At 34.6% G+C, this 23,936-nt stretch overlaps 3 protein-coding genes across 6 annotated transcripts; 2 read left to right on the forward strand and 1 right to left on the reverse strand.

The window, feature by feature from the left end:
* Positions 1-1,279: 1,279 nt before the first annotated feature.
* On the forward strand, positions 1,280-3,900 carry BNAA09G12400D. 2 transcript variants are annotated; one of them, XM_013806116.3, is made up of 4 exons: positions 1,280-1,735; positions 1,914-2,119; positions 2,198-2,265; positions 2,340-3,900. In XM_013806116.3, exons 2-4 carry the CDS (start codon positions 1,930-1,932, stop codon positions 3,822-3,824), a joined length of 1,743 nt encoding a protein of 580 aa, XP_013661570.1. In that variant the 5' UTR covers positions 1,280-1,735; positions 1,914-1,929; the 3' UTR covers positions 3,825-3,900. The 2 variants fall into 2 exon arrangements, with proteins under 2 accessions (XP_013661570.1, XP_022548178.1); XM_022692457.2 differs by lacking the exon at positions 1,280-1,735 and having other exon boundaries at positions 1,936-2,119; positions 2,198-2,251.
* A 3,794-nt stretch (positions 3,901-7,694) lies between these two features.
* On the forward strand, positions 7,695-10,284 carry LOC106366512 (GMP synthase [glutamine-hydrolyzing]-like). Its single transcript, XM_013806119.3, has 6 exons — positions 7,695-8,348; positions 8,735-8,985; positions 9,069-9,444; positions 9,525-9,656; positions 9,741-9,916; positions 10,009-10,284. Exons 1-6 carry the CDS (start codon positions 7,803-7,805, stop codon positions 10,130-10,132), a joined length of 1,605 nt encoding a protein of 534 aa, XP_013661573.1. The 5' UTR covers positions 7,695-7,802; the 3' UTR covers positions 10,133-10,284.
* A 6,199-nt stretch (positions 10,285-16,483) lies between these two features.
* On the reverse strand, positions 16,484-20,656 carry LOC106366513 (transcription factor EGL1). Of its 3 annotated transcripts, none has more exons than XM_013806120.3 (8): positions 20,440-20,656; positions 20,201-20,332; positions 19,836-20,108; positions 18,509-18,605; positions 18,337-18,408; positions 17,467-18,234; positions 16,801-17,220; positions 16,484-16,704 (listed from the first exon to the last, which is right to left on the reverse strand). In XM_013806120.3, the coding sequence occupies exons 2-8, from the start codon at positions 20,317-20,319 to the stop codon at positions 16,633-16,635; spliced, it is 1,821 nt and encodes a 606-aa protein (XP_013661574.1). In that variant the 5' UTR covers positions 20,320-20,332; positions 20,440-20,656; the 3' UTR covers positions 16,484-16,632. The 3 variants fall into 3 exon arrangements, with proteins under 3 accessions (XP_013661574.1, XP_013661576.1, XP_048595715.1); XM_013806122.3 differs by having other exon boundaries at positions 20,412-20,505; XM_048739758.1 differs by having other exon boundaries at positions 20,201-20,446.
* Positions 20,657-23,936: the final 3,280 nt, after the last annotated feature.

Below are 23,936 nucleotides of genomic sequence, written 5' to 3' on the forward strand. Positions count from 1 at the left end.
CCAGTTCAAGGATTGGTTTTTTTCTTTAAATTTGCTGCAGTTTAAGTACTTTTGGGTTTTTTTAAAGACAATGCAATGTCTGTTTTCTATTTAAGACTTTGTTTCCAAAGCAATGAAAGCTTACAGGTCTTTGACGCAAAACTTTGCTTTGTAGCAAGTTCATGATTTAGAACAGCAGTGCTGTTGGATAGACTTCGGTAAACAATCTGTGTAACAGCCGTATTGTTGAAGTCATTTGTGTCCTCAAACTGCCATAACCAACATAACAAAAACAAACCAAAAAACTTTAGGAAACTTGATTCACCCACGGGTGACTTTAGGAAATTTGCCAGATTTATGTGTATAAAATATTCTTTTGCTTATAAACAAGAAACCCACTCACCCTTGCTAATCTTCAACGCCTCTCTCATTCCAACGATTCTGTTTCACACCCACTTTGAAAAGGTATTCTTTGGCCACGCTCATTTTAGTTAGTATTGTGTAGATTGGTTTGGCCATAGTGTATTGCTTTTGATTGAATTTTATTATATTCTGCTCTGTTTATATATGCCTTTGGCCCCATTTTTCATTCAAGTTTGATTTGTTTTTATAATATAAAAGCCTTAAGCTTTCTCTGTTTTGGTCAGCCATTACTCATTATATGTTTCACTAGAGTGTAGAGATTTTGATGAAAACTTATCATATTTTGCTCTGTTTTAGTGGGCAAAATTATGATACTTCATTCCACTGTTCAGTTTTAAATAAACTTAAAGACTTTATTTTTGTCAGTGTTTGGTCCATTTACGTACAATTCAAGTGAAAAAAATAAGGGAAAAAAATATCAAGGATCGAGTAATTTTTTTTTTGATGTCTTTGTGGAGTTTAAGTTTCTCTTTGGTCAAGGAATTGGAATATCCAATCCAATCAAACCATGATTTAGTTTCTGTTAGCGGATTCTGCAAAAAAAATATAAAAATATAAATATGAAAAAATAGAATATCACAAAACCTAAAAGCTGAATATAATTTAAAATATATTTCAAAACTGGCCCAGATAAATGTAACATAAATGCCAAAAAATTAATAACAAACATGCAATGAAACTGAAGGTTTAATAAACTAATATCTATTGTAAACTTATATATGTGATAGTAATTATATGGGATGAAAGTAATATATTTTACTAATTTATGTTCACTTCTTTCTTAATTCCAGGCTCTCTAACTCAGGAAACAACATCACATCTACACCATTTTCTTCAAAAAGATTCACCATCTTATTTATGATTTCTGCTACTTTGTGTTAAAACTTTTACATCTCCTCTTACTAACGATAATGACTTCCTTCTGATTGTAAACATGGTTTATACCAAATTTTATTTTCTAAACAGATCTACTATACTCTGGACAACCTAAAAGCTTATCAAATCAAATTATTTAAACACATATTCCGCGCGTAGCGCGGACAAGGGATCTAGTCCTCTTTAATATCCACAATTAAAGATTAAAGATCCTCTTTTTATTAGACGGGTAGATGAAGAGACAAGGGTCCCTTTAATTATCGCTGAAGATCTTCAACCTCAATCATGTTGGGCAATCTTTTTCTTTTGTATGTAGAAACAAAAGTTTGCGGTTTTTAACTTCTAAAAAAAAAGTTTACCAGTCCATGACAAAGCTCAGTGCTTGATTGGCTCCACTGTCTCTGTAAAGAAAAAGTTTGCATTTTTTTCTGTCCCATTTCAACCTCAATTCTCAGTGGTAAGCAAATCTCTGACTCTGATATTCATGTAAATACTACATTATTAGACTAAAGGAAGTTTATTTTTTAACTGAGAACTTTTTTTTACTGAAAATCTCACTTTAGGACACAGTTATGTATCTAGAAGAATCAAATTTTCAGACACAACTAGAAGAATTCTCTGTTTTTTTTTTCCAGGTTTATTTGCTAATCAATGGAGAAAAGGAGATCACCAAGAAGCAGCAAGAGTCCTGGAACTGCAATTTTCCCTAAAAGCCCTCTTGTCTACGAGAGTTATAAGTCTGGTTGTGGTTGGAAACTGATCAACTTCTTTGATTTCAGACATGTTAAATCTGGTAATAAGAAACTGAGTTCAGACAAGAAACCCATCAGAGATTCTGCAGGTTAGTAGTACCAGTAGTGTGTTTCTTGGATCACTTCTTGTTCTTAGTTTTACATTTTTGATTCTTGTGTTTCTGCAGGTAATGTTTATACTAAAAGCCAGCTTGATCTGCTCAACAGACTTCATGATAAATGTCAGTGTCATGATGTAAGTTCTTTAAAAAATTGTTAGTTCTTGAGTTAGCCTTTTGTACTTATAAATGAATCTCTTGATTTGTTCAGCGGATTGTGGAAGGAGAGAGTTCATATAAGCCTACAACGAGGAGAAGATCTTTAAGTTCTGAAACAGAAGATGAGAGATATGAATCAAAACCTGCTCAGGGTTTCCTAGAGAGAGATATAAAGAGGAGAAAGAATCTAAGGGAGGCAACTTCTTTGAGTGAAGTTGAGAAGACAAATGATAAGGATAAGCAAATGGATTTGAAGAATGGGAGAGATTGTAAGAAGAGCTCAGAGATTAACCTTCAAGTTCGTGTGAATGAAAGGTTGATTAGTTCCAAGGCAGATGAGAAAGGAAAAGACCGGTCTAATCAGTTCATGGAAGCATTAGATATCCTAAGTTCCAACAAAGAATTGTTCATTACACTCTTACAAGATCCCAATTCTATCTCAGCCAAGAAAGGTCAAGACTTGGAGAGACCTCAGGTGAAGGAACTGCGTGATAAATCTCTTTCAGTGGCTGATGATTTGGATAACATTGTTCTCTTGAAGCCTAGATTCAAACATCTAGCCAAGAAGGTGAAGCTTGTTGCTGGATCTAACAAAGACAGTAACCACACAGAAACTACACCAGAATGTAGCGGTAAAGCTAGAGAAACTGAAGCTTTTGCTGTAAGAAACAGTGATGTTTCTACCAGTACAGTTGGCCATAGAAGCCCGGAGTCACCGGTGTTTAGACGCAAGAAGCGGGTTGAGTCTGATGTCTTCAAGCTAAGCCTTGAGAAGGATGTTTTGCCAAGAAGATTCTTGGTGGAAAGGCAACAGGAGAGATCAAATTCTTCACCGGTGTATGAAGTTCCTAAGGCATTGAGTAGTTTGGAGACAAAACTCAAAGAGATAAGACAGAAGCTGGAGAAGAGAAGAGAGAGCTTCAAGCTGTGGTCCGTGGACAAGGACTTGGAGGTTTTTGATCCGAATCCTCCCAACTCCAACGACAATTGTACAAACCTAGAGAGGATCCATTTGGAAGAAGAAACAGTAGAAGAGAAGATTGGATTAGTATCTTTTGATGATCTTCTAGAGAAATACTCTATTCACAAGTTTGTGAAGAAAGTTCTTGAAGCTTCAAGACTGAACTGGACTAATCTCATGGTGAGATGCAACGAAGAAACATCACTACTAGACGAGTTCTCACACGGCAATCACAACAACGGTCAGCTTCTTCTTGTTCTTGATTACACAGACGAGATTCTCCGCGAGATTAACCGTCAAGCCATCATCAAGTTTTGGCCTTTCTTACCATCTTCCTTTAGAGAAGAAGACCTGATTCAGGAGACGCTGAGACGTTTTGACTGGAGTTTGCTCTGCTGTGACACTCCAAGAAGTACATTGGATCAGATCATTGAGGCTGATGTGGTAAAGCCATCATGTCTTTGGTCGGGTATTCGTGATGAAAATGAAGGTGTTGTCTCTGATGTAGCTGAAAATATTCTGCAACGGTTGGTGCTTGACATCTCCCATGAGCTAAGAACAATGCATGATATGTAGATTAATCTGAAATTTGTACGTGCTATAAGCTATTCAACATTTTTTTTGGTATGTATAAAAAGAAATTTCAGTTGAAGTTTAAAGCCTCTGACTTGAAAAGTTTTGACTTTGACCAATCCGAGATTCTGAGTAGACCTGAGCATTTTAAGGTAAAACTAAAATAGCAATTTTGTTTCACAAACCCTTATTAATTTATATATTTTGATTGATTTAGAAATCCATATAGTATTTATAAATCCAAATAAAATATGCAAATTTGAAGGTTTTTTCTTGGATTTGAGACTATGTATTTTTAAGTAAAAAATCCAAACAAATCCATTCAAATCTATTCAAATCCATTCAAATCCATTATAAAATCAAATATATTAGTAAATCCGTACGATTGAATAACACTTGATTATGAGTCTGTATTGTTGATGACAAAAAAAAAAAAAAAAAAAAGAATAACACTTGATTTAATATAGAATTTATGTATCATTAAACCAATAACACATGATTTTAATACAAATTTTAAAATCACAGAACCAATAACACTAGATTTTGTTAGGATTTTTAAATCTATTAAAATACAACAACCAATAACCCCTACTTATACAAAAAAAATTGAATCGAATCTATAAACAAATGAATATTTTAATAGCCAAAATATTATTTATATACATAAATATTTATATATTATTTATATTTAGTTAAAATAATTTTATATCAAAAATTAAGAAGAAAAAGAATTCTCAAATAAAATATTATCTAAATTATCTGAATCATATGGTGATTTAATTTCAACAATTCGATTTGTCTAATATTTCGTCGAAACAACCAAAATATTTTCTTCAAATTATCTAATACTCCATCCGTTACAGTGCAACTGCCATTGTATAGTATAGTTTTTATTTTAAAACAAATATCGTTTTGCAGTTTCAATACAAAATTTATTAATAATATCATACAATTTATTTTATATTGGTTGAAATATGAGTAAGGATATATATATATATATATAATTGTGTTTTATTTTAAAAATATGTAAAATTAAATATTTTCTTAATCTATGTGCATAAACCTAAAATAACAATTAAAATAAGAAATATTATCCAAAAAAATCCAAACTGCATTGAACCACCAATTTTTTTGTGTGTATCAACAGATTTCTAATGAAAACTTAGAAAAAAAAAGAACCAAAACTGGAATTTTATTTGATAAATATTTAAACTTTGGGCTTATTGGCTTACTAGCCATATTTAAAAAGAAAATCAAGAGAATAGACATGATTTTGACAGAATGTAGTGACTGTCTTTTTACCATCATTCCAGCCGGTTATACCCTTGTTAGTAACAGGTATCCGGTTTCTTCACATAAAGAAAACGACGTGGTGATTTTGTGACCCATAGTAATAGTGAGCGAATTTTAAAAGCGCGTGAAATGAAACGGCGAAATAGAAGATAATGAAACGTATATTCTATACCGATTACAAGCGTTCCATACTAATTTGGGTAGAATAGTATCACTGTAAATCCAATTCCAATTGAAAGAACAGCAACACTGAAAATTTAGATATAAACTAATGAACTAAATCACTAAACCCAACTTAGAAATAGAAACCATTGACACAATCAATGTTTAAGCTAAAGAAAATGATAGTAGACCGTCTTATATTTCTAACGACTACAAAGAAAGTTAATTTCCATTTAACAACTACGAATAAAAAAAATTGAAGTATACTATTTTATTTAGCGGCGAACTATTCCATATGCTAAAGTATAAATGAGTAAGTTAATGATTATAAGTCTTATAGAGTTACTTACACAGTCGCACAATCTATTACGAGAATATTTCTATTCAATCTAACCCGTACTATTTAAAATGGTACTATGTACACAGTCGATCCATGTTTGACCAACATGAAATACAAAGCTAATGGAATGATAATAGAATACTTGACAGTAAACACTAAACCCAAATTAGGGAAACATAAACCCCAATCCACCTTCCATAATACTGGAGACATGTATTTACAGTCCTCATGAGCAACATGAAATACAAAGTTAATGGGGATGGTAATAGAACACTTGACATTAAACACTAAACCCAAGTTAAGTAAATATAAACCCCAAAACATAGGCAAACCAAACCTTCGGGAAATTAAATCCACGTCTTATAATACTGGAGGTATGTATTTGTGATTTTTTGAAAGAAGAAAAAGCCATCCACGTATAACTTTATTGATCACATACATAAGCATCGAGAGTTATATTCCATATCATCTAAGTTTTATTCTATATCAGATAAAAACTAAACCCTAAAATCTAATCACTAAATCCTAACCCAAATATAAACTCTAAACTCATATATCAAAATCTAAAAAATACATAATGGTATGTAATATTAAATTAAATTATGTTATATTAAATTATATTATGTAATATGCCAATTCTATATCACCAAAATTAGAACACATGATATGAAAGTTCAGAAATGTTCTATTCCATATCCAAACAAAATAGAAACAAGTAATGCTTTCCCAATATTCCAGAAACTAAACCCTATCCAATCATCACGAAACCCTACACGAAAATATAAACCCCAATTCATATATAAAAATACGCAAGTATTAAATTTGTATGAATTCAGAAGCAAAATAAAGTGATATTAAACGTTTCAATTTATAGCATGAATGCAAATAAGATGATTTTTCATTTTACATGATCAAAATATAATAGAAACATATAATAGGTGCTCTAACAGAATAAATGTGTTATGTAGAAGCACACGTGTGCGGATGGGCATGGCGATGACATAGGTTGAAATAGTTGTTAAAACTTTTGTTTCCAGTGGGTTCAAAGCCTGTCTCAAACAATCTACTCGCAAGGTTTAAATCGTCCATGCCAGATCTGAAGGATGAAGGTAGGAGGTAAACACGGTTAGGACAGAATACTTAATGCAAATAAATTAAATGGAATACAAAATACTGCAGTAGCAACCACTCAATTCTATCTCAAATAAAATATGTTTACATACAGTTATACTAGACCATGTCGACTAGAATAGTAATGAATGATCTCGTACTATGTTCACACGCATGCTAACCTATACCATATCAAATAGAATAGGAACGAAAGATATCATACTATGTCAACACAGACAAACCTATCTATCGCAGATGCTATTCGCTAGGAAAACAAAATTCAAATTTAACAAAGACTAAGAACAGCTGGGGAAACCCCAACCCCAAATCACCCAACCCCTAAATCAATTAGAGAACTTCGCAACGGCAACGAGACTGTAGATTTACTAAAAGAGTACCCTAGTTCTCAGTATAGCGCAAATATGAAATAAAATTACAGGAGATGAAGAGAATCGAAGGTTAAAACCTGAGAACGTAACGTAACTAAAGAGATCTGAGAAGAATCGATGATTGGAATTGGAATGGGTATGGGCGTGCACTATTCACCAAGAAGCAAAATAGAAGACGGAGACGATCTGAAGCGAGAACGACGGAGATAGAGACGAGCGGGTGGAGGAGATTTGCGAAAGAAGTGTATGGAGGGGGAAGAACCGTAGATGAAGAAAGTGAGAATGGAGGTTGTGTGGAAAGGGAAGAGACACGTTTTATTTGGGGGTTAAAAGAAAATGATTTATAATTTTTTTTCATAGCAGGTGAGCCGGTAAATTAGAGAGGGTCTTACAGTAATATTATGTATATATCACGCCGTATATCGATCCGTTAGGGTAAAGCGCTAGTCCTTTAATTAACGTTTTTTTCATGGCTATAGGCCCCAATTCCCCTTAAACTTTCTTATTTACAAAAAAAATTAAAATCCACCCAAGCTTAAATGTGGGCACAAAAATTCAAACATTTTTTAAACCTGAGTGAGAAAAACCCTAGTTTGCCTCTCCTGTCTCTTTATAAACCCTCTCCTCCACCACCACCACCACCACCACCACCATAAACCCAAAACAAATTCCCATTTCCTGTCACTCATGGAGACTCCCACGATGAAGCCCGACACAGTCCTCATCCTCGACTTCGGCTCCCAATACACCCACCTCATCACCCGCCGCATCCGCTCCCTCAACGTCTTCTCCCTCGTCCTCAGCGGCACCTCCTCCCTCACTCAAATCTCCTCCCACAACCCCCGCGTCGTCATCCTCTCCGGCGGCCCCCACTCCGTCCACGCCCCCGACGCCCCGAGCTTCCCCGACGGGTTCGTCGAGTGGGCCGAAGGGAACGGTGTTCACGTTCTGGGGATTTGCTACGGGTTGCAGCTGATTGTGCAGAGGCTCGGGGGTGTGGTTGTGGAGGGGGAGAGTAAGGAGTATGGGAAGATGGAGATTGAGGTGAAGCGTGAAAGTGAGATTTTTGGGAAGGGGAGGGTTGGGGAGAAGCAGGTGGTTTGGATGAGTCATGGTGATGAGGCTGTTAAGCTTCCTCATGGGTTTGAGGTTGTGGCCCAGAGTGCTCAGGGTGCTGTTGCTGCTTTGGAGAATCGGGAGAGGAGGATTTATGGTTTGCAGTATCATCCTGAGGTATTAGAATCATTAAAGTTTGAATCTTTAGCTGCTCTTATGTTAATGATTAGTTAAGTGGATGTGATGTGGCTTGTGAAGTATCGGTTAGAGTCTGGAAAATGAAATGGCTTTTGTTGGATTTTTAGTGGATGATGAAAGTCTGTATCTTTCACATTTTTTATTCATATCTTAAAGCCTCTCAAGAGACTTGGGAGCATTTAGTAAGACTTTTGTTGATGATTTTGGTACTTTTTGATTGAGTGTCTGGTCTGGTCCAGTTCATTAGTGTTGTCGTCTGGTCTCTAATTCATTGGATTATTGCTAAGGAAGTTCTTTAAATGGATGTGGTGGAGATTGTTAATTTCTAGCTGTTTACTTAATGATTTTCTGTTTGATTTTGGCAGGTGACGCATTCACCAAAAGGAATGGAGACACTTAAGCATTTTCTTTTTGATGTGTGTGGGGTATCTGCGGACTGGAAGATGGAGGATCTGATGGAAGAAGAGATCAAAGTGATTAACAAAACCGTCGCAGCTGATGAACATGTCATCTGCGCTTTGTCAGGAGGTGTGGACTCTACCGTTGCTGCAACTCTTGTTCACAAGGCTATTGGAGATAGGCTTCATTGCATCTTTGTTGATAATGGGCTATTGAGGTCAGATAACAAGCTTGTATTTTTAGTCGTGCTGCACACTTTTAGTATGTTCCTTTTTCAATTTAGAACTGTCTGTTTTATAGGTATAAGGAGCAAGAACGTGTGATGGATACATTTGAGAGAGACTTGCATCTACCTGTTACTTGTGTAGACGCATCTGAGCAGTTTCTGAGTCAACTCAAAGGCGTAGTGGATCCAGAGGCCAAGAGGAAGATAATCGGAAAGGAGTTTATCAACATTTTCGATGAGTTTGCCAAGGAGCTAGAGAAGAAGCATGGGAAGAAACCCGCTTTTCTAGTTCAAGGGACTCTGTACCCTGACGTGATTGAGTCGTGCCCTCCCCCAGGTACTGACAGGACACATTCTCACACCATCAAGAGTCATCATAACGTAGGAGGGCTCCCTAAAGACATGAAACTCAAGCTCATTGAACCACTCAAGCTTCTCTTCAAGGACGAGGTGCGTTTGAGTATCCTTCTTTCCTGCAACTGTCAAGTGTTTTACTACAGTTTGTTTGATCGTTTCTTTGTGCTATAAAGGTCCGTGAGATGGGAAGAATCTTGAATGTTCCTGTAGGATTCTTGAAGCGTCACCCGTTCCCTGGTCCAGGGCTCGCAGTTAGAGTCTTGGGGGATGTTACTCAAGGAAACGCCCTTGAGGTTCTTCGTCAGGCAAGTTTATTTAAAACCTTAAGCTGGAACATATATTCTGCTGTTCCTCGTTTACCAAACTCATTTTCTGGCGGTTTATTTTAGGTTGATGAGATATTCATCCAATCAATCAGAGACGCGGGTCTCTATGATTCGATCTGGCAAGCTTTTGCAGTGTTCTTGCCTGTAAGATCAGTTGGAGTCCAAGGTGACAAGAGAACACATTCTCATGTGGTTGCTCTTCGCGCAGTTACAAGCCAAGATGGAATGACTGCAGACTGGTTAGCTTCTTACTTTTCTTTATAACCGATTCATATAGAATCCGTTTGGTCTTTTGCTACTTGTGTTGATACGAATACTTGATGTTTTACAGGTTCAATTTTGAGCACAAGTTTCTGGATGATGTCTCCCGGAAAATCTGTAACAGTGTCCAAGGAGTAAACCGTGTGGTTCAAGACATTACATCAAAGCCTCCTTCAACGATCGAATGGGAATAAAAGAATCAGATCAATTGGGTTGTTTGGTTTATGGATATCCACAATTTTTAGACCATTTTATAAAAGATTGTTGTGGTCATCATCTAAAATTGATGCTTATTACTATTATGAGCAGAATATAGTTTTCTCATAAAATATTTATTGATCTAAAACTTGCATGAACCAGGTCGGTCAATTAGCCCACGTACTACACAATCAAGCCAAAACGAAAAATCCAGTGCGACCCATCCAATTAGAGGATCAAAACAAATTTTAATGATTGATGTTATATTTTTGTCGATTGTTATTTTACAGTGCTAAACGAAATATTAGCGAAGGCAAGAAAAAAAATCTAAAATTGAGGGTGGTGAGAGAGATAGAGTTTAAAGAGAGGATGTTCTCATTGGCTTCTGGCGTCCCCTTTATAGAAAGTACCATCTCTTTTCTCTAGAATTATAAGTTTGTAATGCTGAGATGGATGATGAAGATGTCAATTTAAATACAGATGATGAGCATTTTAAAGAAGATGATTCAGCTTTTGATCTTATGGATTCTGGAAATTGGAGAAAATTTGACCAGAAGTTAACAGATTATTTGGGTGAGAAAGGTCCTCCTCTCTCACCACCATTTGAAGACTATACTTCTCCAAAAGATAAAAGTGTACCACTTTTCTCATAGACATTACAAAAGGATCATGAAGAATGGAGATATGCAGCAGAGGCGTTGGTTAGTTTATTCAACAATATCTGCTGTTTTTTTGTTGTTCACTCTGTTACAAGGACACTACTAAACTAGCAAGCATTGGGTTTATGGATTGGAACAATACTGAAGTAAGGCTGAGCCAACATGAAACTAGTCATGATCACATTATGTGTATGAGCCAGTGGATGGAACTCCAGATAAGGCTGCAAAAGAATCAGACAATTAATAAGTGTGTCCAAGAGGAAATCAAAAAAAGAAAAAAGAACATTGGAGAGAGCTTTTACTCAGATTATTTACAGTGGTAAAGTATTTGGCTAAGAGTAATATAGCATTTCAGAGATCTCTGGGGAATATTGAGATGATTGGTGAATTTGATCATGTAATGAGGGAGCACATTAGGTGGATTACCAAAGGAGAAACCAATACCATTATCTCAGCTACAAAATTCAGAATGAGTTGTTTGGAATGTGAGTTCTTAAATCAAGTTTATGATCATCAAGAAGATTAAAGAGGCAAAACTATTTTCATTTATCTTGATTGTACTCCATATATTATCCACAAAGAGCAAATGTCTCTCATTATTCGATGTGTGAAAATATCAGTGAATCCAATTCAGAATGAAGATTTTTTCTTATCTCGAAGTTGAGGATAAATCAGGAAAATGATGTCATTGATTGGTCTAAATTTGGATATTAATGATGTCAGAGGACAAGGTTATGACAATAGATCCAACGTGAAAGGAAAAAAAAACAAAGTAGTGCAGAAGAGATTGTTGGATATCAATCCAATAGCGTTTTATACACCATGTGGTTGTCATAATCTGATTATGGCTGTTTGTGATATTGCTAAATCTTCCGATAAAGTGATCTCTTTCTCTGAGATTATCCAGCATTTATACGGGTTTTTTTTTCACCTTCTTCGACTAGGTGGGAGATGTACATGAAAAATGGTGGGAGGTTTTACGCTTAAACCACTATCAGATACGCGTTGGGAAAGTCACTTTGAAAGGGTTAAGGAAATATATTTTAAGGCTCTAGAAATTAGAGATGCCTTACTTGGTAGAAAACAGTGATGATCCGGGAGCGTGGAGTGATGCTGAATGTCTTGCGATAAGTTAAATACAAGGAATTGGTAGGTTTGAGTTTTTGTTTGGTATGATTATGTGGTATGATATTATATTGTTGTTAGTATTTTAAGCAAGATGCTACGGTCTGAAGAATCTCGATCATTCCATTGCTCAGCTAAAAGGGGTTGGTTTCTTTTTTTCCAAAAATATAGAGAAACAGGATTTAGAGAAGCAAAAGCTGAAGCCTCAAAATTGCAATTGCTATGAATACTGAACCCGCGTTTAACAAAAAGAACAAGTGTCTTATTAAAAGGAAAACTCATTTTGATGAAGAGCGAGACAAAGGTGATGATGTTTGTCAAGTTCTAAGTTTGAAAGATGAATTCAGAATCAATTATTTTATCAAAATGATTAACCAAGCTCTTGTTTCTTTCCAAACAAGGTTAGAACAATTTAAAGAGTGAATTTTTTTTGGGTTTTTGTTCAGTCTACAAAAGCTCAACTCAACAAGTGATAATAGTTTGAAGACTAAATGTTCTAACCTTGAAGCTTTTCTTAAGCATGGAGCAAATTCTGATATTGATGGGAATCATTTGTTCATGGAAATCAAATTTTAGAGAAGTTTTGCCAAAAGCTTTCAAGAATAATGTAGAAGTACTGGATTATTCGAAGATAATGAAGGATAGCTATGCGAATAAATGGAGTGCTTACAGGATAATGCTCACTATTCATGTTTCAGTCGCTTCAGCTAAAATATGTTTTTCTAAGTTGAAGTTGATAAAGTCTTATCTACGATCTACTATGTCACATGAAGGTTGAACAGATAGGCTATTTTATCGATTGAAAAATCTTTGATTCGAAATTTCAATCATGAAGATCTGAGGAATGATTTTGCTGGAAAACCCGCAAGAAGAGTTATTTTTTCAGAATCGTTAGAGAATTTTCAGAATACTATTGTACTGTCTTTTGAAGATAAATATGTTTAGATTGTTCTTTTTTTTTTGTTCTATGATTATTTTTATAGACCTTTTCGATATTGTTTTTAATTATAAAAATAACAGTAAAATTATCTTTATTTTGAATAGGATTCCGAAATTCTCATTTCCGGTTCTGCAACCATCAATACAAAACCTCAACTTCACCAACTGATGGATCATGTTAAAAGCCATCGATCTATCATGCCAACAAATCTCATGAAAAAATGCCACTATTATTTTGTTCAAAATCAAGAAATTGTTTAAAGCAATTTTCAAACGCCTCATTCTGTATTTTTGAATAAATTAACCTCTAACTAGAAAGATTATAATTTGATGCTACCATACGAAATCCAAATACAATCCAATTTCTTGTCATCTTGTGCTTAGATTTTCTTCCGTCATTTTATGGAAAAAGTGCATGTTAACGCATGTTCAATTTCTCAGTGGAGTTAGATGCAATTATTTGAAATGACATTACTTCTTTTTTAATAAGGCATTGTATTTTGTGGACAAACACTTTTCTAGCAGCTTTTGACCAGCAATCTATCTTTATATTTCCCAAATATATTTTAAAACATTCCAAAAAATTAAAGTACCAAAAGAATATCAAGATGGAACTAATCTTCTATCTATTTAGATTTTAGTATAAACTCTTGTTTGGTCGAACTTCAAACTAGTTAAAAATTGCACTTTTAATCTATTCTATTAAAACAGCAGTGTGACCCATTGATAAAAAGTTATGTCCAACTTAAAATTTTAATAATACGTACCTTTTTAATATAACTGCAATGAAATATATATATATATATATATATTATGTAACCTCCACTTAAAGTGCCTAATGATCGGCAACCACCACTTTTTGTAACTGTATCCATATATCTTATTTTTGTTATGTAACTACGATTATATTTATTGTTCAAATCCCAACAATTTTTTCGATGATGTTCATGTATTTCATTTTTCCGAACTTGCTCATTTTTTCGATGATGATGTTCACCGAAATTGCTCATTTTTTTTCATTTTTTCCGAACTTGCTTTTTTCTTCATGTGGAAATAATATCCCCATCATCTTTAATCTATCGGGAGAGCCTTTCATGGGTATTAGATGGAGCTTTTCTTATGAAGATTGAATCAAGATTGCTAAAATATAAATTTAAGCCATGTTACAAAAAAAAAGATTGAATCAAGAGATGTTGGGATTTCTTCAAATTCGTTTGCATGTATCTGGAAGAATTCGTTGGTGCCTCTGTGGAAGAATATTGCTGGCTTGCTTTGCTGAAGTCCGGTGGTGGCGCTGCAACGGTTCGTGAGAAGAAGGGCACAGCTTGCGTCTTTTTTTTGTACAAAAAAGGTTTTGTTTTTCTCATTGGATGACAAATTAGGTTTGGGCTTTTACCTTTAAAAGTGTATTTGATGATATACGGGGTGTCGTTAAAATGTCTAAATGCTTCTACAGTTTTGTATATGTTTTAGCATCATGAGATCATGTATATAAGTTTTTCTTTTTCTTTAGCATCGAGATCATGTGTATAAAGTTATCTTAAATTAGACGGCACAAAATATTATTTCTTTATGGTTTTACAAACCATTATATATGTATTTATAAAATTTATGTAATATTTTTCACCTAATAATATTTTAATCTAGCATTACAATCTACACTTTTTAATAGTACATGTAGTTGACTTGCCGTTGGATTTTAGTCGTTTAAATTTTTTATTTTAAATTAAACAATTTATTTACTGAAAATAACAACAATACGTTACTCCCTCTGTTTCATATTAAATGTCACTTAAAGGGCATATATTTTTTGTTTTACATTTTTTTAGAACTTTTTCATATTTTTGTTTTTCTATGTAATCATATTTGTGTATTTCATTGTAATCATATTTGTGTAAAATATTATTTAAAATGATTAATAATGGGTTTTGATAATTGTATTGAATTTATGGTGTTGCATAACTATACATCTATGCCATAGCCATTTCACACATTAATTTTGTACTTTATTCCTAAACAGTTTTTTTTTTAAATAACAAAGTATAGTTAAAATTTTTTTAGTAATCACAAAGTAATTAAATAGATAAAACTATATGTTTTTCATTAAATTTTCATGATTTGATTTCATATATAATGATAATAACGTTTATACAAATAATTTTTCGTGCAATTAAAAATATTTTTTGTAAATTTTGATCCAATGTAAATAAAAACCATGTTACCTTTGTAATCAGGAAACAAAAGAAACCAGTTATATAAGTTATTAAAGTAGTGGTTACAATATAACATAGGGGACCAGTTATATAAGTTATTAAAGTAGTGGTTACAATATAACATAAGGGATCCCGATTATTATGAAATTAAAGTGGTGGTTACAAATTTGTTAGACTAAACATATATCAATATGTCATAATATTGATTTTCTGACTGGTTTAAACGCAGCGGTTGCAGGAGTTTGTGGATCCGGGCAGTTGCGGTTTCTAACGGTCTTAAGAGATTTGTACGACTGGTATTGCGGTTAAAAATTTGTGCGTTTGCGGGTGACTTATGACTGGTTAACTACCAAATGCGGTAACAGTCAAATAATAAATTAACAATATTTACATTTAATATAATTATAAAAATATCAAAAATCATAAAATTATAATAAATATAAAATTTATATTTAGAAAGTTATAATTTTAATTTTTGAAAATTTATTGAAATTGTTTTTATTATAAAATTTTATAATATTAATTAAAATATAATAGATATATTTTAATATTTTAATATTTTCATAATTTCAATTTTAAATTTTTTATTAAATATTTTTACTTTTGTATATATATTGATTTAAAAAAAAAGAAAAAAAAATTTACCCTCCCGCAACCGCCTGCAACCGCAAACGCTAGGTGGAGCCAGCTTTTGAATTTATGAGATTCAGAGCGGTTTGAAGCGGTTTAGATCGATTTGAGTGATTGTTGCAAACCGCCGACAACCGCTACCAACCGCAAAAGCAGCATTTGCGGGTGGTAGCGGAAAAACCAGTCGCACAATTAATAGAATATATGGTATATTTGTATTTTAATATTTTTACATAATTTAAATGAATACCCATATTTGAACTGAACCCGTAATGATCCAAACTGAATCCGAACTAAAATTTATAAATATCCAAATAGGTTTTAATCTCTCATCTAAAGACCAATATCTGAATAGTCGGAATCGAACCCGACCTCTTACCCCTACATGTAGTCTATAATATGAATATATGATCACAGATAAAAACATAAATATGATTACAAACAAAATACATATATGATATAAGGAAAGACACAAATACATATGGAACTTGATTTATTTAATATACTTACAAAAATTATCTATTCTATTAAATTCATATCACACGAAAATATGATTCTACAAACACACAAACATATAAATTATATTAGACAAAAAATTTAAAAACAAAACATATACCCGCCCTCTCGAGGGCGGGGTCAATATCTAGTTTCTTTTTTAATTTGCAAATGTTACCTTTACGTGTTCAGCAAACTTCATTAGTATATTTTCCCATTAGGGTTTTATTTTCATAATTTAGTTTCATAGTATTGTGAAGTAAGAACCTCATATTTGTCTACGTTATGAACCAAAACAAATTCAATTTTACAAGAATTCAAAAGGATCTTCGAAAAATTCAAAATCACAAAATCCTGTTTGAATCACTGAGTTCATAAGATTGGAAAACGAAACCGAAACAAAAGCTAATTCTGTCAATCTAAAATGTGAGGTCTTTAACATATCCATGCAACTCTTTGAAGTGCCTCTTGGATCATTCCTGCTGTGGCGATATTTGTCCCTTTATGCTGCAACCAACATTGAACCATATACATATCAATTTCGGTTTACACATATTCCGGTTAAGTAACATAAATTAATTAAGCTTGTGTTAGTGATTGTACCTTGCAATTGACAGTTAGGCAGAGTAAACCGTCCCCCGTCGAGGACTGTACCGAGTGAGAATCCAAATTGAGATGACTAATCACATCCATTATCTCAAGCAGTATACCTTCTCTCCAAGCACATCTAAGCTCAATAACCACCTCATTGCCAAACGAACCGATACTTAGATTATCAGTTAAACCAGCATAACCGGTATCATCAGCTGGTTCATCTTCTCCTACGTTTACATCACTCTCCTTCCTCTTGGTGTTCAAACAATTAGCCGATGCTCTCTCATCGTCATCCTCCGGTTTCTTCCTCTTCATAGGCATTTGCATCTCTGTATCGGTATATTCTCTGCAAGATTCCAATTCTTGAACCCGTCTTTGCAGTTCTTGAAGATAATCAATCGTATCATCAAGAATCGACACTTTATCGATCTAAAAACCACAAGAGATAAGATTACTTCCTTGAAAACATAATATTTTATAACATGCACATGCAAAACATGTTAAGAGTCTATGTCCCAAAATTTTAGAAATGATTTAAAGTTATAAAAAAGAGTTATATAAATTCTTACTAAATCGATTATAGTCAGCCAAAATTTCATAACCAGATTAGTTAAATTTTGTCGTTAGAGTTAAATACAAAACACTATTAAAGCAAAAGTGTTGGATTAGGGTTACCTTACTAATCGAAGGAATGATTGATCTCAACGTCATGAACCGATCATTCAACTTCTCTCGGCGTTTCCTCTCGGACAAGGCATGGTTCCCGGTTTCATCCCCAATCTTAAACATGTTATCTTCGGGTGTGTCTGGTAACAACAACTCCTTCTGGTGCATCCGAGGAACCTCAAAAACAATCTTCTTTAACATGCTTTGCGACTTCTCTCCCAATGTTTTTGCTGACAATGACAACCGCCTCCACCGCGTGAAACTTGACCGCTTATCAAAGTTCTGAAACTGCGGTCCAAGGACTAGCTGATGCGCTGTTTTGAATATCGTCGAGATCACGCCTTGGTAATGAACATCATCGTCCATATTCAAACGGTTACTCTGTTCTTGGATTTGACCTAACCGTTGAGGCCTGCTCTTTCTTGGATTACAAGAAACTCTCCCGGTTGTTCCTCCAACAAACGTCTGGGAAACGCAATCGCTAGAATTAACCGGTTGGTGAACGCAGTTATTGAGTTCTTCACCCACAAACTGCCAGCTTTGTACCTGAGACGCACCACCACCGTTGATGAACGAATCATGATCCTCTAGTTCTTGTTCAAACACGCTTGTAGAAGTTGTCGGAAAAGCTTCAGTTCCAAACGTTGGAATGTACTTATCGCTGTTTAAAGGATCAAATATTTCTTGATAATCAGATCTCGTTGATATAGTTCCATAAGGATGAGCCTCAAGGAATAATGTCTTCACGCATTGAATCACGTTAAAGTCCTCTGTAATCTATATTAATTTACCAAAATAAAAAAATAAATATCTATTTGAACTTTTATAAATTACAATTAAACTTTTTTTAGAAAAATGTAAATAAAATTATTGGTTTACATGTTCAGTTGTGCCGATCTCAAGGACTCCTCCAAGAAATGGGAAGCAAACTACTGTCAGAAGCGAAGCACTCTTTAAAGAGCAAAAACGCCACATGAAAATGAACGGAAAATGAACGTTTTCAGTATAGCGTTGGCGTTTCCAATCGCAAAAAAATTACTCAAAAACTTACTTTAGCGAGAAGAGAGCGAGTGAAGACTTTGCTGTCGGCGGTATGAGCGTTACATAGCCATATTGGTTCTCCGTTCCCTAATGCTCCTCCGGTAATTCTACATTAGTAAAAGACGGAAATAACTTTTATGAAACAAATTAATAGGTCTGGACACTTTATCCGCTATCTGAATTCGAAATTCGATCCGAAAAATTTGAATCGACGTAGCACAAGAGCCTAACGGATATTGAGCTATGAGAGATTGGATATCCGAACTCGAACAAATATCCGAAAATAATCAATCCAAAAATAATCAAACATACATATATTTAACTTTATATTCTTAGTTTACTTCTCTCATTTTATTCAAAAGATTTACATTGATTTGTATATGGTTTAAGCTCAGATAATATACATATAGTTGCAGACAAAGTTGTTTGTTATTCACTTAAAATGCATGTCAAAGTTCTTGTTTCATGCATCAACAAAAGTTGCATCTAAATTCTCAAAACAACAATTAGATTAGTATTTTTTCTTTTTTTTCAAAGTTTGTTTCCAAACTTATAAATCATCCAACCTATTAAAAATATAAAAAATAGTTAAGTTAATTGTAAAATTTAGGTACAAGAAACTTTAGTAATAAAGAATTTGAATTTGTTTTTCAAAATCTAAAATATCTGAATTCGGTCCGAAATAAATGAACCATAACTAAAAATATCTGAATCCAATTTGATATGTAAAAATACCCGAATAGATTCTAGATCTTTATGAAAAAATATCCAAAAACCCGAATACCCGGTCCGAATCTAAACCGAACGCTCATGCCTAAGAACGAAATTGGTGTTTTGTTTTCGCGTTTCCATTATAGTTTATGAACCGTATTGAGTTTATTATTAAAGGTTAACAATTTTTAAACACACAAACATGTGCTCTAAGGATTGTGTTTGTAACAATCAAACTCTTCCAATGTGGGAGGAATACTCCCATGGAAGATGATAATTGAAAGAGAGACACGATACAAAAATTTTTTTTTGTCCTTTTTAATTTTTAGTAGACAAAATCAAATACTCTTTATTTTAATATTAAATGTTTGAGGTTGACAAAAATAAACATTAAATGTTTGCGACTTTAACAGAAATGACAAATCTTGAAGTATAGTTTTTCTTAGAACCAATCTAGAAGTATAGTAGTAGTTTACATCCACCCAAAATACATTTATATTAGTTTCTAACTATACATAAATACATTTAAAAATTTATATTAGTTTTTAACTGTACATAATTACATTTTTTTTTAACATATTTCTTTTAGGGGGAGTAGGGATGGATTGCAGAAAAGACGGAATTACCCTTCACCAATGTTGAAGACGAAAGACATGCATACTAGGTAGTACCACTCGGTGTCGGTGAGATCTTCCGGGGAGAGAGCGGTAGCGGAAGCTCGTCTACTGACCTGAGAGCCACCGGAGGCTGAGGATTCCGCGACCGAGAGAGATTCATAAAGCTCTCTAAGCTGCTCGCTTCTCTCAAGACCCAACTGGTCAGCTTTGACTTCCACTGCTTGAATCGTCTTCCTCGTCTTAATGTCTCCATTGTAGTATCCATCTCCCCATTCCAGCACTCTATTTATAGTAGTAACCCACAAAAAATACAGATGAAATAAATAAATAAAACTTTTACTTTAAAGAAAAAGGGTAAAGATTAAGAGATGTACCCTGGTTGAGAAGCAGAGATAGACCAAAATATTCCATAACTCCATTGAATGTTTCGAACTGAAACTGCGAGGTGTTTCTTTAGATTTTCCTGCACGGTTCTGTTTTCTCCAGTAGCCATTTTTTATTCATCTCTGTAGCATCCACACAAAAATAATAATCAGACTCTTGTTAAGAAAAGAAAAGAAGCAGAATGGATTTTCAGGTGATGACTTGCGACTTATGAGTTAGTGATTTTTACATGACACTGGTTCGGTTTGGGGAAGGAAGGAGACAGCGATACCCATGATATTTATTTTGAACCTTCTATATATGGGAAAAATATTAACAAGAATTAAATACTACTAGTATTTTGTTTTTTGAAGTTACTATTGTTGTGGCGGAATTGAGCTTTAAGTCAGACAGAAAAAGACTGTCCGAATCTCTTTATGGATACTTAGGTTAGGTGAATATACGCTGAGTAGTATCACATAATTCAGAAATTTACGAGGTGTTTTTCTTAAGTAGTTTTGAAAATGAGTGGAAAATAAAACAAAAGTAGTGTGTACCTACCCTGTGGTTGAATATTGTGTTCCAAGCAGTAAGCACCACTCTCTTTTTTTTATTTGTTTTGTTAAAAGAATTTATATATATAGTTTTTATCTTTGTACTATATATTTATAAAGTGATAAATACCAAACTAATGTATAGAAGAATTACAGTAGCTATATTTATATACATTTTTTACAAAAAATATATATATATATATATGTATATACATAAAATATGAACATGTTTAACCACTATCAATTGATTAAGAAGCATAACGTTTCAGCTATAACAGTATTACAGTAGCTATATTTATATATTCTACATCATTTTGGAATCTTAAGAAGCATAACGTTTCAGCTAGAGATGGCAAAACATGAACCTGCCCGCGGGCCAGGCCCGTGTAAACTTGCTGCGGGTCGGGATTGGTCACTAAGACTTAGGACCGAATTTCTAGCGGGCTTCGCGGGTTGAGCTTGTGGGGGATTGGGCCAGACGCGGGATGGGCTCAATGTGTACCACGGGACGCGCGGGGATCCACAAAGCCGATCTCTTCCAGCTCTAACGGTGAGAGAAATGGCGATTGGAAAGCCGATCTCTTCCAGCTCTCACGGTGAGAGAAATGGCTTGTCCTCTTCTTTGATCCGTCACAAAAACTTTGATCCACGAAAACAACTTCTCCATGCATGTTCTTCATCTTCTCGTTTGATCCATGTAGATTCTCTTCTCTGTTTCTTCTTATTTCTTTCCTTTTGAGCCACGATTCAAGAACTATGGGCCTTTTGAAGTTGCTGATGAACATCAACACGGTACATCTCTACTATAGTGGGGAATATGTCTCACGTGAATGATAATTCAATCTAGAGCTAGACTGCTAAATATATGTTCAACTAATGCTAATTAAGAAGAGTAGATGTCTTGGGGACGTAATCTAACCTTCTTTTTTTTGCTACCATGGCCAATACGTAATTCAATCTTGGGGACGTAATATAACTAGCATACTCTCAACTCAGCTTTGACTATACCTTTGTGTTATTCTTTTCCCTTCATTTATCTTTAGCATACGTTCATTTATCTTTAGCATACGTTATATGATTGTTGAAGAAAACCCAAGTTTTGTCATGTGTTCTTATCTATATTGGCCTCTTCTTGCAGGTGATATGCGCATGTGTTAATGAATATCGGAGTCCCGCGGGCCTGTACCGCCAAGGCTTGTGCAAGTCGCGGGTCGGGATTGGGCATCACTTCTAGGAACCACATCCCGCACGGACCTGTACCGCCAAGACCCGCAATGACAGTGTACCGCGACGGGGCGGGACAAGGCGGGTCGGTCCAACCCAATTGCCATCTTTCAGCTATAATTTGTAACTGCTAATTAATTAGTTGTCCACTTTTAATTTTGTTGCGAATTTCTTATTTAAGGCTGCAACTGGAATGTATATTTTTTGGAATTAAAACTTTTTGAATGCTTAATTCATGCGCATTCCAAAAAAAAATTGACCAGTTATAATTAAAAAATGAAATGTGTATTCCATTTCATTCCATAACATTTTATATTCCAGAAAAAAGTTAAATATCATTTGAAAAATCATTCCAATCAAAAACGTTTTGGAATAAGTGGAATGCTGATTCCATTCCATTAAATTCCAGAAATAATAATTCTTATCATTCCACATATTCCTTTTAATTGTTACCAGTTACACCCTTATTGTATTTATATGTGTACGAGTCAATAACAGTTTCATGCAAGTAAGACAATTATGGTTATCATGAAAGACTGAAACTTGGATCAAAGACAACGTTGAGGACTACCTAGAGTTGTGAAGAGAATCAAATGAAGTTAAGTGAATGTTATAGGTTTTTCACACTTATTAGAAAAACATATCAGATTTTAATTACTAATGCATTATTTTCAGTTATTAACTATTCCCCACAACTTTAACCAATAAAATCTTTATAAACACCACTATATTTTTTGAAGTTTATAATTACAATTAATTTATGCATTGAAAATGTAAAACATATATCTTTTTGAAACAATTTTCTTATAGTAAAAATGTAAAGATATTATAACTAAGTTTTAGATTTTTGACAGAAATACAGAGGAAACAAGGAGCAGATAAAAAAAAAAAACCTAAACACATACTCAAACTAGCCTTAGCAGGGGCATACACTACAAACTGAAACCCCTATCCAGGAGCTCGACTAAATCAGCACCATCCGCTTGCCGCAAAAAGAGGAGCCACAGTTAATCCGAGAGCCGAAATCCAGTAATTTTGGCCTCCCTGATGATCTGTTCTTAAAGATAAAGCTCAGCCGAGAACAGCTTGTGGAGGACTTCGATAGCACCGCCCACACTAATATAAAGCTCCAGCAGAGGTCAGACACACCTGATTCAACCAGACCAAGCATTTATTTAACTCGGAGCCAACCTATACAAAATGCTGATCCGAGCAAAGTAAGACTGTAAACTTTGCATTTCCTGACCTGAAGCCCCAAACCTGCACAAAAATTTGTCACGCTCACCACCACAAAAGCTCAAGTGAGCCTATGAGGCGCTGGGATGTGGGCGAAGACCAAGCGCGAAAACAAGCAGTCAAAGACACGAGAACAGCAACGGCGCAAGAAGCCATCGAGAACCGATGAACTAAAATATGTGCTGCTATTAACCGATTAAAATGCCGGCAAGACAATCAAGAACATGTCACTCTTCAAACAAAGACCGTCGCCTTCTGAAGATCAAACAAGCCAGGAATCTAAGAAGAGAAGATCCGAAGTGAGGAGGCATTGCAAGTGGCCACTCAGGAAGCATAGACAACCGCCGGTTAAACCTCTTACAAGAGCATCACGAGTCGGAACAGAGCTCCAGCACCATCAGTCCATCACACCTGCATACTCAAACACAAGACTCACCACCGTGGTAGAGAGACCCACCGGAACACACTGAGACTAAGGAAAGGGGAACCTATCGCTTGTCGACACCGACTAGAACCGAGAGACACCAACCCGAGTTGATTGACATCCTAAATCGAAGCAGAAAACCACCGACGACCATGAAAAATCAATCCGTCCCTGTGGTTGAATATTGTGTTCCAAGCAGTAAGCACTACTCTCTTTTTTTATTTGTTTTGTTAAAAGAATTTATATATATAGTTTTTATCTTTGTACTATATATTTTATAAAGTGATAAATACTAAACTAATGTATAGA

The sequence above is a fragment of the Brassica napus genome, chromosome A9 (genome assembly GCF_020379485.1).
Source record: "Brassica napus cultivar Da-Ae chromosome A9, Da-Ae, whole genome shotgun sequence".
Lineage (NCBI taxonomy): Eukaryota > Viridiplantae > Streptophyta > Magnoliopsida > Brassicales > Brassicaceae > Brassica > Brassica napus.

What these genes read in the sequence shown, in the direction of transcription:
- BNAA09G12400D (XM_013806116.3), top strand. Translation starts at nt 1,930, where the DNA reads ATGGAGAAAAGGAGATCACCAAGAAGCAGCAAGAGTCCTGGAACTGCA. An exon ending in ACCCATCAGAGATTCTGCAG is followed by an intron (nt 2,120 to 2,197) that starts GTTAGTAGTACC and finishes GTGTTTCTGCAG; the next exon opens with GTAATGTTTATACTAAAAGC. An exon ending in ATAAATGTCAGTGTCATGAT is followed by an intron (nt 2,266 to 2,339) that starts GTAAGTTCTTTA and finishes TGATTTGTTCAG; the next exon opens with CGGATTGTGGAAGGAGAGAG.
- LOC106366512 (XM_013806119.3), top strand. Translation starts at nt 7,803, where the DNA reads ATGGAGACTCCCACGATGAAGCCCGACACAGTCCTCATCCTCGACTTC. An exon ending in AGCTTCTCTTCAAGGACGAG is followed by an intron (nt 9,445 to 9,524) that starts GTGCGTTTGAGT and finishes TGTGCTATAAAG; the next exon opens with GTCCGTGAGATGGGAAGAAT. An exon ending in CCCTTGAGGTTCTTCGTCAG is followed by an intron (nt 9,657 to 9,740) that starts GCAAGTTTATTT and finishes GGTTTATTTTAG; the next exon opens with GTTGATGAGATATTCATCCA.
- LOC106366513 (XM_013806120.3), bottom strand. Translation starts at nt 20,319, where the DNA reads ATGGCTACTGGAGAAAACAGAACCGTGCAGGAAAATCTAAAGAAACAC. An exon ending in ATCTCTGCTTCTCAACCAGG is followed by an intron (nt 20,109 to 20,200) that starts GTACATCTCTTA and finishes TACTATAAATAG; the next exon opens with AGTGCTGGAATGGGGAGATG. An exon ending in CTCGCTCTCTTCTCGCTAAA is followed by an intron (nt 18,409 to 18,508) that starts GTAAGTTTTTGA and finishes TGCTCTTTAAAG; the next exon opens with AGTGCTTCGCTTCTGACAGT.